The sequence below is a fragment of the Myodes glareolus genome, chromosome 2 (genome assembly GCF_982192425.1).
Source record: "Myodes glareolus chromosome 2, mMyoGla1.1, whole genome shotgun sequence".
Lineage (NCBI taxonomy): Eukaryota > Metazoa > Chordata > Mammalia > Rodentia > Cricetidae > Myodes > Myodes glareolus.
In genome coordinates this window covers 133547869-133562319 of record NC_142027.1, presented here as the reverse complement: position 1 = coordinate 133562319, position 14451 = coordinate 133547869, and the positions used below count along the sequence as shown (strand labels likewise).

Sequence of the window (14451 nt, the reverse complement as noted above, 5' to 3'; positions counted from 1 at the left end):
TTGCAACTGAATCTACCAAAGTCTGTGTCAGCTGTTGGAACAGACTTGTCACTTACTTTATTCAGTTAACATGGTGGATTGTTGGGTCCAGCTACTCCTACTGGGACCACACGTCACTATCAGCATCCCTCAGACCCAACCCCAGGAGCAATGTCTATGTCTCCTTATGACTTCATGGCTTCCACAAGGGAGGGACTTGGCACTTTGCCAGTCACTGCACTGACGTTGGTGTGGGGTGTTGAGCCAGCCCTTTATCTGCGCCTCTGCAACAGCACTGATTCAGGCTCTGCCACCATCTACAGCAGCTCTGCCGGTCAGCACTGTCTGTGAGGGTGGACATAGTCTACTTCTGTGCTACACACACAGTAGTCACAGACCCCGCCTGCTGACTGCACCCTGTCAGAGCACAGCTACAGGACTGAAAAGAGAGAAGTCACTTGTGTCCTCCTCTCACTCAAGATGAAACTCCTTCTGCTGGTCACTCTGCTCACAGGTAGGACCCCTGTCCTCTTTGAGCGACCCCACCATCAGCCTTCTCTTCAAGTGCAAGCTCCCATTTGTCACACCTGAAGTTTTGTTTTCCTGATCCTATTGGGGTCTAATAGCCTCTAGATTGGGGTTCCCTCCTCACCCTCATGTCCTCAACAGCTGGCACATTGAACCTCCAAATCTGACCTTACAAGACTACTTGGAAAAGTTCATTGCAGCCAGGTGTTGGTGGTATTTGCCTTTAATCCTAGCATTTCAGAAGCAAATTAATGTGAATCTCTGTAAGTTCAATGCCAGCAAGGTCTACAGAGTGAGGTCCAGAACAGCCAAGGTCATGCTGAGATGTGCAAGCTCAAAAAATAATGTTTACTACATTCACTTTCAAAAGCAAAGAAAGTCCCTCTGCCTGTGCCATATTTCCTTGGCACCAATTTACCTGGCCTTAACATGCCAAGGTGATTTGATATTTTCTTATAATTTTAAAAGGTATTTATTTTTATTTTATGGGTGTGAGTGTATGATCTGCATGTCTGTTTGTGAACTGTGTATGAGCAGTGTTTACAGAGGCCAGAGGAAGGGTTTGATCTTCCAGAACTGAGCTCATAGACAATTGTGAGCTGTCACGTGGGTGCTGGAACCAGAGCCTGGATCTTACAAAGCTCAGCAAGTGCTCCTGACTGCAGAGCCATCTCTCCAGCCCCTATTGTTGTTTTACATGACCTTAACGTGTGGATCAGGATGTCCTCCAGCTCAACCCTATTGTCCGCACTTGAAACCTTCCTGCCTACACCTTCAAACTGTTAGGATAAATAGGTGCCTGACATCCTTCTGAAATTTTTTTTCATTGTGTTTTGTTTTTGTTTGTTTGGTTGTTAACAAGACAGTTTCTCTATGCCTGTCCTGAAAATAAATCTGTAGATCACGCTGACTTTGATCTAGGATATCCACCTGCATCTGCATCCAGATTGCTGGGATTACACAGTGTGTACTCCACTGTACCTGGCTTCTCCTTCATTTTAATGGGGACCAAGTATCCCACTGCACACTGAATCCTGTCTCATTTACTTGCTCCTCAGCTGATGAACAGTTTGTTATGTCATGTGCTGACGTCACACGTGATGATCTGACCATTAGCCTTGTATATGAGCTGTGCGTGGTCATACAACAGATTCCTTCTGATTCTCCAGTGTAAGACAATGAGCAGGTGTTGGCTGCTTCTCTGGCTCAAAGTCTCAGCTAGAACGGTGTTGAATCCCACTGCTGGCTGAGGCTAGGGTTTCACCTGAGCTTGAGTAAAAATGGGGGAGTTCTCAAACTCAAGAGATGGATGGATTGCTGGGTAATTGGCTGCTGACTGCAGAGTGTTCTTAGCTCCTCAACACAGGGACCACAGGGCAGCTCACAGTGTGACCACTGTCTGCCATTACAGTCAGAAATGAGAAGGCAAGCAAGGCAAAAGGCAATGTGTTTAGAACTCAGTCTTGGAGAGTCAACCCAGCCCAGTGCAGTGGTGTACATTTATAATACTACCAGTTGGGACACTGAGGCCAGGGGGATGCTACAGAGTCTGAAGCTAGCCTGAGTTACAGGGCAACTCCTTGTCTTAAAAAGTTAGACACCTTCCTGTTTAGGCCTGGTGACTTGAGTTTGGTCTCCATGAGCTACATAGTAGAAGGAGAAAAGCAACTCCCTAAAGCTGTCCTCTGACCTCCTCTTACGTAGTGTCACGTTGATGAGTACTCCCAAGTACGTGCTTGCCACCCTGTGTGCAGGCCAACACACCCAAGTGCACACGTGTGCGCACACACACACACACACACACACACACACACACTCTCTATTCACTGCTTTCCTGATGCAGCAGCTGGGAGTAGTCAAGGAGGAAGCTGGCAGGCAGGCATCAGACCCAGGGTAGAGCCAAGTGGGGTTTATTGGATGTGCTGTGTGTTCTTGCAGCAGGCGCTACTGCACACAGCATCAGCCATCAGACTGCTCAGAGGTTTGGAACTGCCTTTGACTGTTACTCCAAGAGTAATATCTCTACGATGAACATTCATCCATGGCCAGTGTCCAAAATATTTGGCTTCATGTGTCACACCCCCAACTTCAGCCCCCATGTGGATGATATAGCCAGGTGAGTGATGCATCTGGTGGGGACTGGATTGTCTGCACTGGGATGGGGAAAGGACACAAACACAGCATCTCATGAGGTATGAACAGGAAAACGGGCATATTCACCAAACATCGTGTATTTTGTTTGGTTTATTTATTATTTATTTTTGCTTGTTTTCCAACAGCGGTTCTCTGTGTAGCCCCAGGTGTCCCAAAACTCACTCTAGAGACGAATCTGGCTTTGAACTCAGAGATCTTCCAGCCTCTGCCTCATGAATGCTCATATTAAAAGCCTGCATAACCACCGAGCATGTATATTCAAGAGGTGTCTTGTCATATAAAGAAATTGGTACAGAAGGACCCTGTATCTAGTGGTCCCTGAAAGCAGAATTGTGAGATGTAAAGAGTGGGCAAAGCTGTCCTCAGGCTCCAGTCCAGGGCACGGCCATCATAGTCACGATCAAAGTCCCAGCCTTGGCTTTAAAAAGTCATTGAATCTTGAGAATTTATAATTTCACTATATTCCTGCAGCTTTGTTTAAAAATCACTTTTTTGAGACAGCATCTACTCTTGTATCCTTGACTTTTCTTGAACTCAGAGAACCAACTGCCACTGTCTCCCAAGTACTGGGATTGAGGACAGAAACCACACACAAGTTGCTTTCAATAAATAAGGACTAATAGAAATCAGAGGTTATCAAGCCTCAGGACCATTTCTTCTGGACTATGTGTTGTTTAAATTATCCTGACAGGTTTGAGAGAGACTGCAAGTGAGAACTGACCTCCTGTGGGTCCTCACTCACCCTCAGCTCTTCCTTCCTCTCCCCAGGTGCTGTGAGAGACATGACAGGTGCTACGAAGAGGCAAAGAAGCTTGGAGGCTGTACAATTTCCGAAGACAACCACTACGACATCCCCTATTATTACTCCTGCTCTGGGAGGGAGCTCATCTGCAGTGGTAGGTTCACCTCCGGGAACGCGGGATTCTCCTTGGCCCTGGGCATGTTTGGAAGGGGCACGGAAGTAACAAGGACAGTCAACATTTAGCAACGACTACTTTGATCTCATTTGAATCGTCACAGCCTTCTTAGGTAGATACTAAAATTTCGATGGGAATATTGATGAGGAAGATGAGGAAGACCTGGTCACTTGTTTAAAGGCACCAAGTTTAGAAGTAACGGCTTTTGGTTCTGGAAAACAGCCCGACATCATTCCAATGCCTTTAAAAAAACATTTAAAGATTTTACATATTTCTGGAGGGGGGGTTCATGCCTGTGCCACAGCACAGGGGTGGAGGTCTGAGGACAACAAGCAGGAGTCTGTTCTCTCCTTCTGCCATGTGAGTCCTGGAGCCAGAACTTGTGTTCAGACTTGGCACCAAGTACCTTCATTCCCCGAGCCATCTTGCCTGCCCAGTGTCTCCATATAGTTGCTGTGTTATACTGATTCCATATTTACTAAACAACTGAAAACTATATCATGACTACAAGACAAACACGGGACTAGATACCTATGCTGGGCAAGATTTTTCATTCCCATTTTACAGGTGAGGTTCAGAGGGCCGGGATGTAGCTCAGCTGCTCGAGTGCTTGCCTAGCATGCACAGAACCCTGGATCCATCCCCAGAACTCATTATTTGAGCATGGTGATTCACATCAGCAATCCCAGCACTCGGGAGGCAGAGGCAGGAGGATTGTCTTAAATTGTATAATTTCGGAAGTGGGTGTTCATATTTGTCGTTCTCCTGGTTTTAGGATTAAATATTCGTGTTTATTTATTTTCTGCATAGGAATGAGTTGGCATCCCCTGTCTTCTTCAGTTACTCTCTACCGTGTCTTTAGAGGCTGGGTCTCTCACTAAACAGAACACTCACTTTTAGCTACTAACCCCCCTCCATCACCTGACTGTCCAACAAGTTTTGAGGATCCATGCTCCCCACTTCTCAATAGAGTTACAGATGCCCTAACCACACCTTGAATCTTACATGGGTGCTGGGCATCCTAGGTCAGGCCCTCATGCTTGTATGGCAACTGCTTTATCAACTGTGCCATCTCCCCAGCTCTACATTAAATTTTTTTTTTGTTTTTTCAAGACAGGGTTTCTCTATGTAACAGTTCTGGCTTCCTGAGATTCTATCTTTGGACCAGGTTGGCCTTGAATTCACTGAAATCCTACTAACTCTGTCTCCCAAGTGCTAGGATGAATTTTTTTTTATTACAAGTGTGTTTCAACAATTTGGGTAAACCAATATATTTAGTTTGCTTTGTCTCTCAAGCCTAAGTCTGCACCCTTGGGAGGGCCACCAGCTTCCTTTGCCTACAAATGGCAGTGAGCAAGGTCATAGGCTCCACTCAACACCCCTTTTGTTACTCTGCAGTTGAAAACAATGCCTGTGAGGCCGCCATCTGCAACTGTGACCGCCAGGCTGCCATCTGCATCTTCTGGGAAGTTTCTGACACAATTTTCAAAGACAACGGGTTCAATACCTTCTGTTAGACTTGTCGCCACATTTCCTGCCTACACCTCTACTGCCAAATGGCTGTGTTTACTACACACTGTGCCTCCCAATAAAGCACCTATAGAAAGAGCTAAGCATTGGTGATTGTTTTCTCTGTCTACCAAACATAAATAGATCTTCAGAGAACATCCTTCGCCTAGCCCTTGAAACTGAAGGTTAACAGGAAAGACATTGCCATTAGCAGAGTACTTTGAAGAGTGGGTTGCTGTGGGTCAATGGTCTTGTACTGTGTAAAGATTTGTCATTTATATTGGTTTAAAAAATGCTGAGTGATCAGTAGCTAGGCAGGAAGTATAGGGAGGGCAACCACAATAGGAGAATTCTGGAAAGAGGAAAAGCTCAGTCTACAGTTGTCACAGACAAAGCAAGAGGAAGCATGATGAGAATGCTTCACTGATAAAGGAACCAAGAATGTGGCTAACACAGACAAGGACTATGGATTAATGTAAGAGGTAAGAATTCATTAATAAGAAAGCCTGAGCTAATAGGCCAATCAGTTTATAATCAATGTAGGCCTTTGTGTGTTTCTATTGGACTGAACAGCTACAGGACAGGATGGGACAGAAACTTCTATCAACAGTGGGTGATTAGCCCAGTCATGGCATTTATCCCAGCACTCTGATAGAAAGACAGAGGCAGAGCCAGGCAGATCTCTTGAGTTCAAGGACAACTAAGTTTTAAAAATCAAGTTCCAGGACAGCAAGGAATATTACAAAAAGAAACCCTGACTGAAGCAAAAGAAGGAGGAGAGGAGGATGAAGAGGAAGAGATAGAAGAAGAATCAGAGGAGTAGAAGTAGCCATCATGAGATACAAATGGGGTGGGACTGGAGACACAGAAAAGGGAGAGGAGAGGGAGAGATAAGGCAGGAAAAGGTACAGGAGAGGAGGGTAGGGGAGGTGTTGGGAGGGAAAGAGAGAGAAGCAGAGAGAAGGGTGAGGAGAGAGAAAGAAGCAGTGTCACATGGACACTAAAGGCAACATCTTGGCCCTAAAATATGGGACTCAAAGAGTGTCTGCTGTGTGTTCATTCTAGGAAGTGGGATATAGGAAACCTAACTGGACTGACCGTAAACAGACTGAAGTCAGGATTACATCCTGGAGGGCTTCCAGTCTTCACTGTGCCTAAACACACACCACAGGGTGATTGTCCCACTAAAGTACATGGCAGCCTTTTTGCAACAAAAAGTATAGCACGTCTTCTCCTGTCCATTTCTCTATCACAGGGCCCCACAGGCATAGACAGGTCAATCCTTGGTTCCTTGGTCAACAGGAACCATTGGCTGGTGTAGACTATGTGGTTCGTTGCCACGGACTGCCTCTCGTGGAGGCACTCAGACTGTGGGAGAATCAGGGCGAAGGCTCAGGAGAGGTCAAAAATCAGCGAGGAACAACAGACAGACACCTTCAACGTGGTTGAATATGCTGCTGCAATTTTTTTCAGCGTAAGATTTATATTCTTTTACAATCAAAAAAAAAAAACTTGGCAAAGACATACATCATCAGATCATAACAAAAACAGCATAAAACAGTTTACAAAGAGAATGTTTGAAAATGCTTTGACTTGGGAACAAGGACATTTGCTCAGTTTGTACCAGGTGGCTGGCTGGGCTAAGTGACCTTGTGCTCAGAATATCTTGGGGTGTGAGAGGAGAAGGCCACTATCTTCCTGGGAAAACTTTCTGCTAGGAAATTTTAAAGACATGATCTCAAACTTGTCTGAAACTCATCTCATACCATAAATCTCAACTCTCTTCCTTCCCCGACTCTCAGGGTCAGATGTTGTAATTAGCCTAGGTCTTTTTCTGACCATAAGGAAGACTGCATAAGTCTCCTGTTAAACTGCACGTATCCCTCAGGTAAATGTCTAATGGGGGTTGAAGAGCAACTCCTTTTGCTCCACATCATTAAGGAATTATTTTTAGGATGGACTCCCAATTCCCAGAACTGGCTATTTCCTTTAAGGCTTTAATGAATGGTGGGGCAGAGCTCAAAATGTCCTCAGCAGTCTTGTTTGTATCTGCAACTGCCTGGAATAGTCTGATCTGTTGGCAATATGCAAGAATAAAACACAGACATATCGGCACCAAGGACAGCGAGGTCGAATAAGTGCAGGTAGCAACTTCAGGTGGTGTCATGACCACAACTGATTGCCAAGGGACAGCCAGGGACATAGCTTCATGAAGCGCAAATCCCAATCCTATGGCAACAGTCCGTCCAGTCAGCATTTCTGCTACACTGGCGTGACAGCCGTGGATGTAGCAGTTCTCAGTTTCTCTTTTCATTTAAAGAACAACTGCCCAGTCCTCTACCTTTCTACCCCCAAAGCCACCTGGTCTTGTCCCACCCAAAATCCAGGCCTTGCCCTGTCCAAGAACAGGTCTGGGGAGCAACAGGTGCAGCTTGAGCTGCCTGCACAGATGCAGTGACCTAAGTTCAATTCCCAGCACTACATGTCAGCCTAGGAACATCTAGAATGGGATATGATGCTCTCTTCTGGTGTGCAGATGTACATGCACACAACACACCCACATACAGAAAATATATTTTTTAAAAATCTATAAAGGAAAATAAAACTGAGGCGCTGGGGAAGATTATCCAAAAATCTAGGTGTACTCAATAGGTTAGCATAATTGATACCATCTCCTCTTCCATCCTATACACTAACAGTTGCGGAGTGGGGGGCATTTACTTACTGTGGGCCAGATGCTCTGCCATGTGACTTATTCTTCAAAACCCACGGAAGTAACTATTATTCTAATTTTATTTTTTGAGGGTCTAGTGTGCTATCCCAGGCTAGCCTCCAATCCACCATGTAGGCAAGGATGACCTCGACTGCTAATGCTCCTGTCCTCAGCCTGAGAGCTGGGATTGCAGGTGTGCACCACCACACTCAGTTTATGTGCTAGGGATCTCACCTAGGGTGTTGTGTTGCCAGGCAACCATTCTACCAACTGTGCTGCATCCCTAGCCAATCCTTATGTATTCAAAAATATGCCTGGAAATCACACAAAATAACTTAGGTTCATCTAGATAGTAAATAAAAAAGCAGACTAAAACCACTTCTGTCTATTTTCCGAGTTTCAATTCCATGCTCTGCTCTCTTTGTAGTAAGTGTAAATGCGAAAGAAAACCTTCTGGGGTGGGTGTGCTGGTGCACACTTTTAATCCTAGCACTCAGGAGGCAGAGGCAGGCAGATCTCTGTAAATTCAGGACAGCCTAATCTACATAGTAAGTCCCGTGACAGCTGGGATCACATAGAGAGATACTGACTCAAAAACCACAAAGAAAAAAGAAAATTAAAGAGCTAGGAATGTAGTTCATGACAGCATTTCCCTAGCATGCACAGGGCTCTCAAGTTTAATATCCGACACTGAAACAAAGTAAAAGTGTAAGCCAGGCCTGGGGGCACACATTTGCAACCCCATAACTAGGAAGGCAGAGGCAGGAGGATCACAAGTTCAAAGTCATTCTCAGAAATGTAATAAGTTGGAAACAAACCTAGACCACATAAGACTTTGTCTCTCAACTGGCCTAAATTAATTAATTTATTAATTTTTTGAGATCTACCACCTTTAATCTCAGCACTCAGGAGGCAGAGGCAGGAGGATGACTGTAAGTTTGTGGTAAGCCTGATCAACAGAGTGAGTTTCCAGGGCTTTAGGAAATACCAAGTTCTTCTCGGGAGAGATTTGTTTGTTTGTTTATGTATTTATCTGTAGAATCCCACCTCAGTACAGAATACAAAGAAAACACGTATGCCTACAGGTGAGCCCTTGACTTAAAGAAAAAAGTGGGGGTGAGTAGGAAGTCTAGAGAGCTGGATTAACAGGTATATAGAGCTCTAGCTACCTGTTTAGGGTTCAGTTCCCAGCACTTTCATGAACCTGCTCACGATGATCTGTGGCTCCAGCTCCAAGGATTGCAGTGACTCTTTGAGCAGCTGCACATACACACTCAAGCATACCCATAAAAATATTGAAAATAATAAAATAAGTCTTTAAGAGAAAAAATCCTGGAATGAGATTTATAGTCCTGTGGTTGTTCAGAATTAAGGACTGGGAAGCCCCACAGCTCTACACAGCCCAAGACCATGAATTACCCTGTGAGCTAAGATGGCTCCCGAGGTCGGGACAGGGGAGCATGAGCTGCCTGTCCCCAACTCAGACATGGGGCTTTCCAAGGAAGAGCATGAGTCTTCATGGGTCTCACGTTTAAGGGCACACTGGTTCTTGCCATTGAGTGCAGTGACCACACATACCAGCTGAAGAACCCACGGGGAATGAACTGTTTTCTCTTTACACACCAGGTTCATGGAAGATGTCCCCTTCTGAGAGCGAACATAAATTTCTCAAGAAATCTTTAGGACACACTAGCTTAAATCTCTACTTTCTCTTCTATACAAATTCACGGTTTACAAACTTGGTATGCTATTTAAAATAATTTATTGTTTGGTTAATAAAAATTTCATTATGCTGTTGATCATGCTGTTAAAATATCAAAGTGCTTCAGCCAGAGACAACCTGTGGAATTAGAAGTGAATTATAGAGGTCCTTCTGGTTCTTCCCTGAATTAGTAAGTTATCAATGGTGGCCTCCACAGACTACGCCGCCTCATGGACTTCCAGGTGTTCCTTCTTCCTGGTGGGATGAAGAGGAAGGTGGCACAGCTGTGTTGTCAAGAACAGCTGCTTCTTGAAAAAGTCCTTCTTAGGGGGGCAGCTCTCATCTGCACGAGGACTCTGCAGCTGTCTGTAAACAGGGATCTGCACTGGTGGACTTGCCTGCAGACATTGCTTTCTACACTCTATAGGACACAGTTTGTAACCTTCATTAGTTTGAAGGTAAGGGAAGAATCCTTAGGGATCTAAAAAGAAATCAAACAAGTTAATGGCAATGGGAAGGATGAAATGGTTGTACACATCAGCCTACCCCCGCCCAAAAAAAAAAACCAGGATGGCATACACCCTTATCCCAACACTGAGGGCAGAGACAGGCAGATCTCTGTGAGCTCGAGGCCAGCCTGGTCTACAACAGCTAGTTCCAGGAGAGGCTCCATAGCTAGAGAGTAACCCTGCCTCGGAAAACTAAAAAAAAAAATAAAAAAATAAAAAAAAATAAAAATAAACAAAAAACTAAAAAAAAGGGACTCTCAAAACCAACCAAAAAAACAAACCCAATGCCAGTAAGATGACTCTGTGGGTAAAATGGGTAAAGGAACTTTCTCCCAGCCCAGAGGACATGAGTTCAATACCAAGAACCCACAGGGTGGAAGGCAAGGACTGACTCCTATACATTGTTCCCTGACATGGAAACATGTGTCATGTTACATGTACATCCAAACACATACACACACACACATACAAAATAAAATTGTAAAAATGTCCAAGTTTTACAAACAGTTGTGACGCACACCTTAAATCACAGCACTCCAGACACAGAGGGAAGTGAGTCTGTGAGTTCAAGGCCAGCCTGGTCTACAATGCTAGTTCTAGGACAGCCAAGGCTACACAAGGAAAATCTTCTTTTAGATAAAAAAGCAATAAAATACAGAAATGGATCTTAATATATTATGGTAAGTAGAGAAAACTCTATAAAGGCTAGGTGTGGAAGTGAATACCTGAAATGCTAGTACAAAGACAGGTGAGGCAGAGGACATCAAGTTTGAAGTTAGTTTGACCTATAAATCAAGACCCTGTCTAAAAAAAATTAAAAATCTCCATAGTCTTTGAAAACTCAATGAACACCAGAATGTATTACAGATAGAAGGATGGACACAGTGACAGATGTCTGTATAGATGAAGGATGGACACACTGACAGATGTATGTATAGATGAGGGATGGACACACACTGACAGATGTATTTATAGATGAGGGATGGACACACTGACAGATGTATGCATAGAAGGAAGGATAAACATACTGACAGATGTATGTATAGATGGAGGGATGGACACACTAACGGATGTAGGTATAGATGGAAAGATGGACACACTGACGGATATATGTATAGGTGGAGGGATGGACACATTGATGGATGTGTGTATAGATTGAGGGATGGGCATATGAATGGATGAGTGGAAGAATATATAGATGAAGGGAGAGAAACTGAACTCTTGTAAGCTACACCATTGGGTATAAGCCATATACTGGAATAAACAGCTATGCAGGGCAGGTTCATCATGCCCATTTTAAAGAAGAGAAATCAGAAGACTGGAAATATAATTCAATTGCTACAGCACTTCCATAGCATGCACAGAACACAGGTCCTACATCCAGGCCCCATAAAATGAGTGGGCAATGCACACCTGCAACCTCAACATGGAAGACGTGAAGCAGGAAAATTGTCTTAAATCATATAATTTTAGAAGTGGCAGTTGATATTTGGTATTTTCTGGTTTTATAATTAAATATCACTGTTTATTAATTTTATATATAGGAATGAGTTGGCATTCTGTCTACCGTGTCTTTAGAGGCTAGGTGTCTCACTGAACAGGACACTCACCTTTAGCTAAGAATTATAGATACCCCAACGGGACCTTGAATCTTATATGGGCCCTAGGCATCCTAGGTCAGGCCCTCATGCTTGTATGGCAACTGCTTTACCAACTAATATTTCTTTTTTGTTTTTTTTTTGGTTTTGGTTTTTTTTTGGTTTTTTTTTTTATTAAAAATTTCCACCTCATCCCATTTTCCTACCATTCCTCCCTCCCTCTCCCCACCTCCCCCTCCCTCTCCAGTCCAAAGAGCAGTCAGGGTTCCCTGCCCCATGGGAAGTCCAAGGTTCTCCCCCCTCCATCCAGGTCTAGGAAGGTGAGCATCAAAACAGACTAGGCTCTCACCAAGCCCATACATGCAGAGAAACCGCCACACTGTTTTCCAAAGTGGTTGCACAAGTTTGCATTCCCACCAACAATGGATGAGTGTTACCCTTACTCCACATCCTCTCCATCATAGGCTATCATTGGTGTTACTGATTTTATACATGTTTAAGAGTTGTTTTGATTTGCATTTCTCTGATCACTAAGGAGGTTGAATATGACCTTCAGTGCCTTTTAGCCATTTGAACTTCTTCTGTTGAGAATTCTCTGTTCAGTTCACTGCCCCATTTTTTAATTGGGTTAATTAGCATTTTAAAGTATAGTTTCTTGAGTTTTTATATATTTTGGAGATCAGACCTTTGTCTGATGTGGGGTTGGGGAAGATCTTCTCCCAATCAGTAGGTTGCCTTTTTGTCTTAATGACAGTGTCCTTTGCTTTACAGAAGATTCTCAGTTTCAGGAGGTTCCATTTATTAATTGTTGCTCTTACTGTCTGTGCTACTGGGGTTCTACATAAGAAGAGGTCTCCTGTGCCCATGTGTTGTATGCCCATGTGTTGTAGACTACTTCCCACTTCCTCTTCTATCAGGTTCAGTGTGTTCAGATTAATATTGAGGTCTCTAATCTATTTGGACTTGAGTTTTGTGCATGGTGATAGAAATGAATCTACTTTCATTCCTCTACAGGTTGACATCCAGTTATGCCAGCACCATTTGTTAAAGATGCTTTCTTTCTTCCATTGTATAATTTTAGCTCCTTTGTTGAAAATCAGGTGTTCATAGGTTTGTGGATTAATATCTGGGTCTTTGGTTCGATTCCATTGGTCAACATCCCTGTTTATGTGCCAATACCAAGTTGTTTTCTTTACCGTAGCTCTGTAATAGAATTTGAAGTCAGGGATGGTAATGCCTCCAGAAGTACTTTTATCATATTGGATTGTTTTGGCTATCCTGAGTTTTTTGTTTTTCCATGTAAAGTTGATTATTGTTCTCTCAAGGTCTGTGAAGAATTTTGTTGGGATTTTAATGGGGATTGCATTGAATCTATAGATTGCTTTTGGTCGAATTGCCATTTTTACTATATTGATCCTAGCAATCCAAGAGCAAGGGAGATCCTTCCATTTTCTGGTATCCTCTTCAAATGCTTTTCTCAGAGACTTGAAGTTCTTGTCAAATAGATCTTTCACTTCCTTTTTTTAGAGTTACCCCAAGATACCTTATGCTATTTGTGGCTATCATGAAAGGTGAAGTTTCTCTGATTTCCCTCTCTGCTTCTTTGTCCTTTCTGTATAGGAAGGCAACTGATTTTTTTTGGAGTTAATCTTGTATCCTGCCACATTGCTAAAGGTGTTTTTCAGCTGTAGGAGTTCTTTGGTAGAGTTTTTGGAGTGGCTTATGTACACTATTATATCATCTGCAAATAACGAAAGTTTGACTTCTTCCTTTGCAACTTTCCAATTCAAATTCCCTTGATCTCCTTATGCTTTTGTATTGCTATTGTTAGAACTTCAAGCACTATATTGAAGAGGTAAGGAGAGAGTGGGCAGCCTTGTCTTGTTCCTGATTTTAGTGGGATGGCTTTGAGTTTCTCTCCATATAATTTAATGTTAGCTGTCAGCTTGCTGTATATTGCTTTTATTATATTTAGGAATGAACCTTGTATCTCTAATCTCTCCAAGACTTTTATCATAAAGGGGTGTTGAATTTTGTCAAATGCTTTTTCAGCATCTAATGAAAAGATCATATTGTTTTTTCCTTCGGTTTATTTATATGATGGATTACATTGATAGATTTTCGTATGTTGAACTAGCCCTACCTCTCTGGGATGAAGCCTACTTGATCATAATGTATAATTTTTTTGGATGTGTTCTTGGTTTCGGTTTGCCAGTATTTTATTGAGAATTTTTGCATCAATGTTCATGACTGAGATTGGTCTGTAATTCTCTTTCTTGGTTAAGTCATTGTGTGGTTTTGGTATCAGGGTGACTGTAGCTTCATAAAAGGAGTTTGGCAATGACTATTCTGCTTCTATTTTGTGAAACACATTAAGGAGTATAGGTATTAGCTCCTCTTGAAAGTTCTGGTAGAATTCTGCATTGAAACCATCTGGTCCTGGGCTTTTTTTGGTAGAAAGGTTTCTGATGTCAGCTTCTAATTCCTCACAACTTACAGGTATATTTAAACTGTTCACCTGGTCTTGATTTAATTTTGGTATATGGTACTTATCTAAAAAAGTGTTCATTTCTTTCACATTTTCCAATTTTGTGGCATACTGGCTTTTGTAGTAAGACCTAATGATTCTCTGAATTTCCTCAGTGTCTGTTGTTATGTCCCCCTTTTCATTTCTGATTTGTTAATTTGTATCTTCTCTCTCTGTCGTTTGATTAGTTTGGCTAGGAGTTTGTCAATCTAGTTGATTTTCTCCAGGAACCAGCTTTTTGTTTTGTTGATTCTTTGGATTGTTTTCTGTGTTTATATTTTGTTGATTTCAGCCTTCAGTTTGATTATTTTCAGT

The 14451-nt window shown here is 42.9% G+C and overlaps 1 protein-coding gene across 2 annotated transcripts; it reads left to right on the top strand.

The window, feature by feature from the left end:
* The first annotated feature begins 251 nt into the window (after window positions 1–251).
* Window positions 252–5191, top strand: LOC148123166 (phospholipase A2-like). Of its 2 annotated transcripts, none has more exons than XM_087903752.1 (4): window positions 252–493; window positions 2449–2623; window positions 3430–3557; window positions 4977–5191. In XM_087903752.1, the coding sequence occupies exons 1-4, from the start codon at window positions 460–462 to the stop codon at window positions 5093–5095; spliced, it is 456 nt and encodes a 151-aa protein (XP_087759878.1). In that variant the 5' UTR covers window positions 252–459; the 3' UTR covers window positions 5096–5191. The 2 variants fall into 2 exon arrangements, with proteins under 2 accessions (XP_087759878.1, XP_087759877.1); XM_087903751.1 differs by having other exon boundaries at window positions 255–493; window positions 2446–2623.
* Window positions 5192–14451: the final 9260 nt, after the last annotated feature.

Coding starts and splice junctions, on each gene's coding strand:
- LOC148123166 (XM_087903751.1), top strand. CDS start 460: ATGAAACTCCTTCTGCTGGTCACTCTGCTCACAG. Junction 2,624..3,429: donor CATGTGGATGATATAGCCAG/GTGAGTGATGCA, acceptor TCCTCTCCCCAG/GTGCTGTGAGAGACATGACA. Junction 3,558..4,976: donor GAGGGAGCTCATCTGCAGTG/GTAGGTTCACCT, acceptor GTTACTCTGCAG/TTGAAAACAATGCCTGTGAG.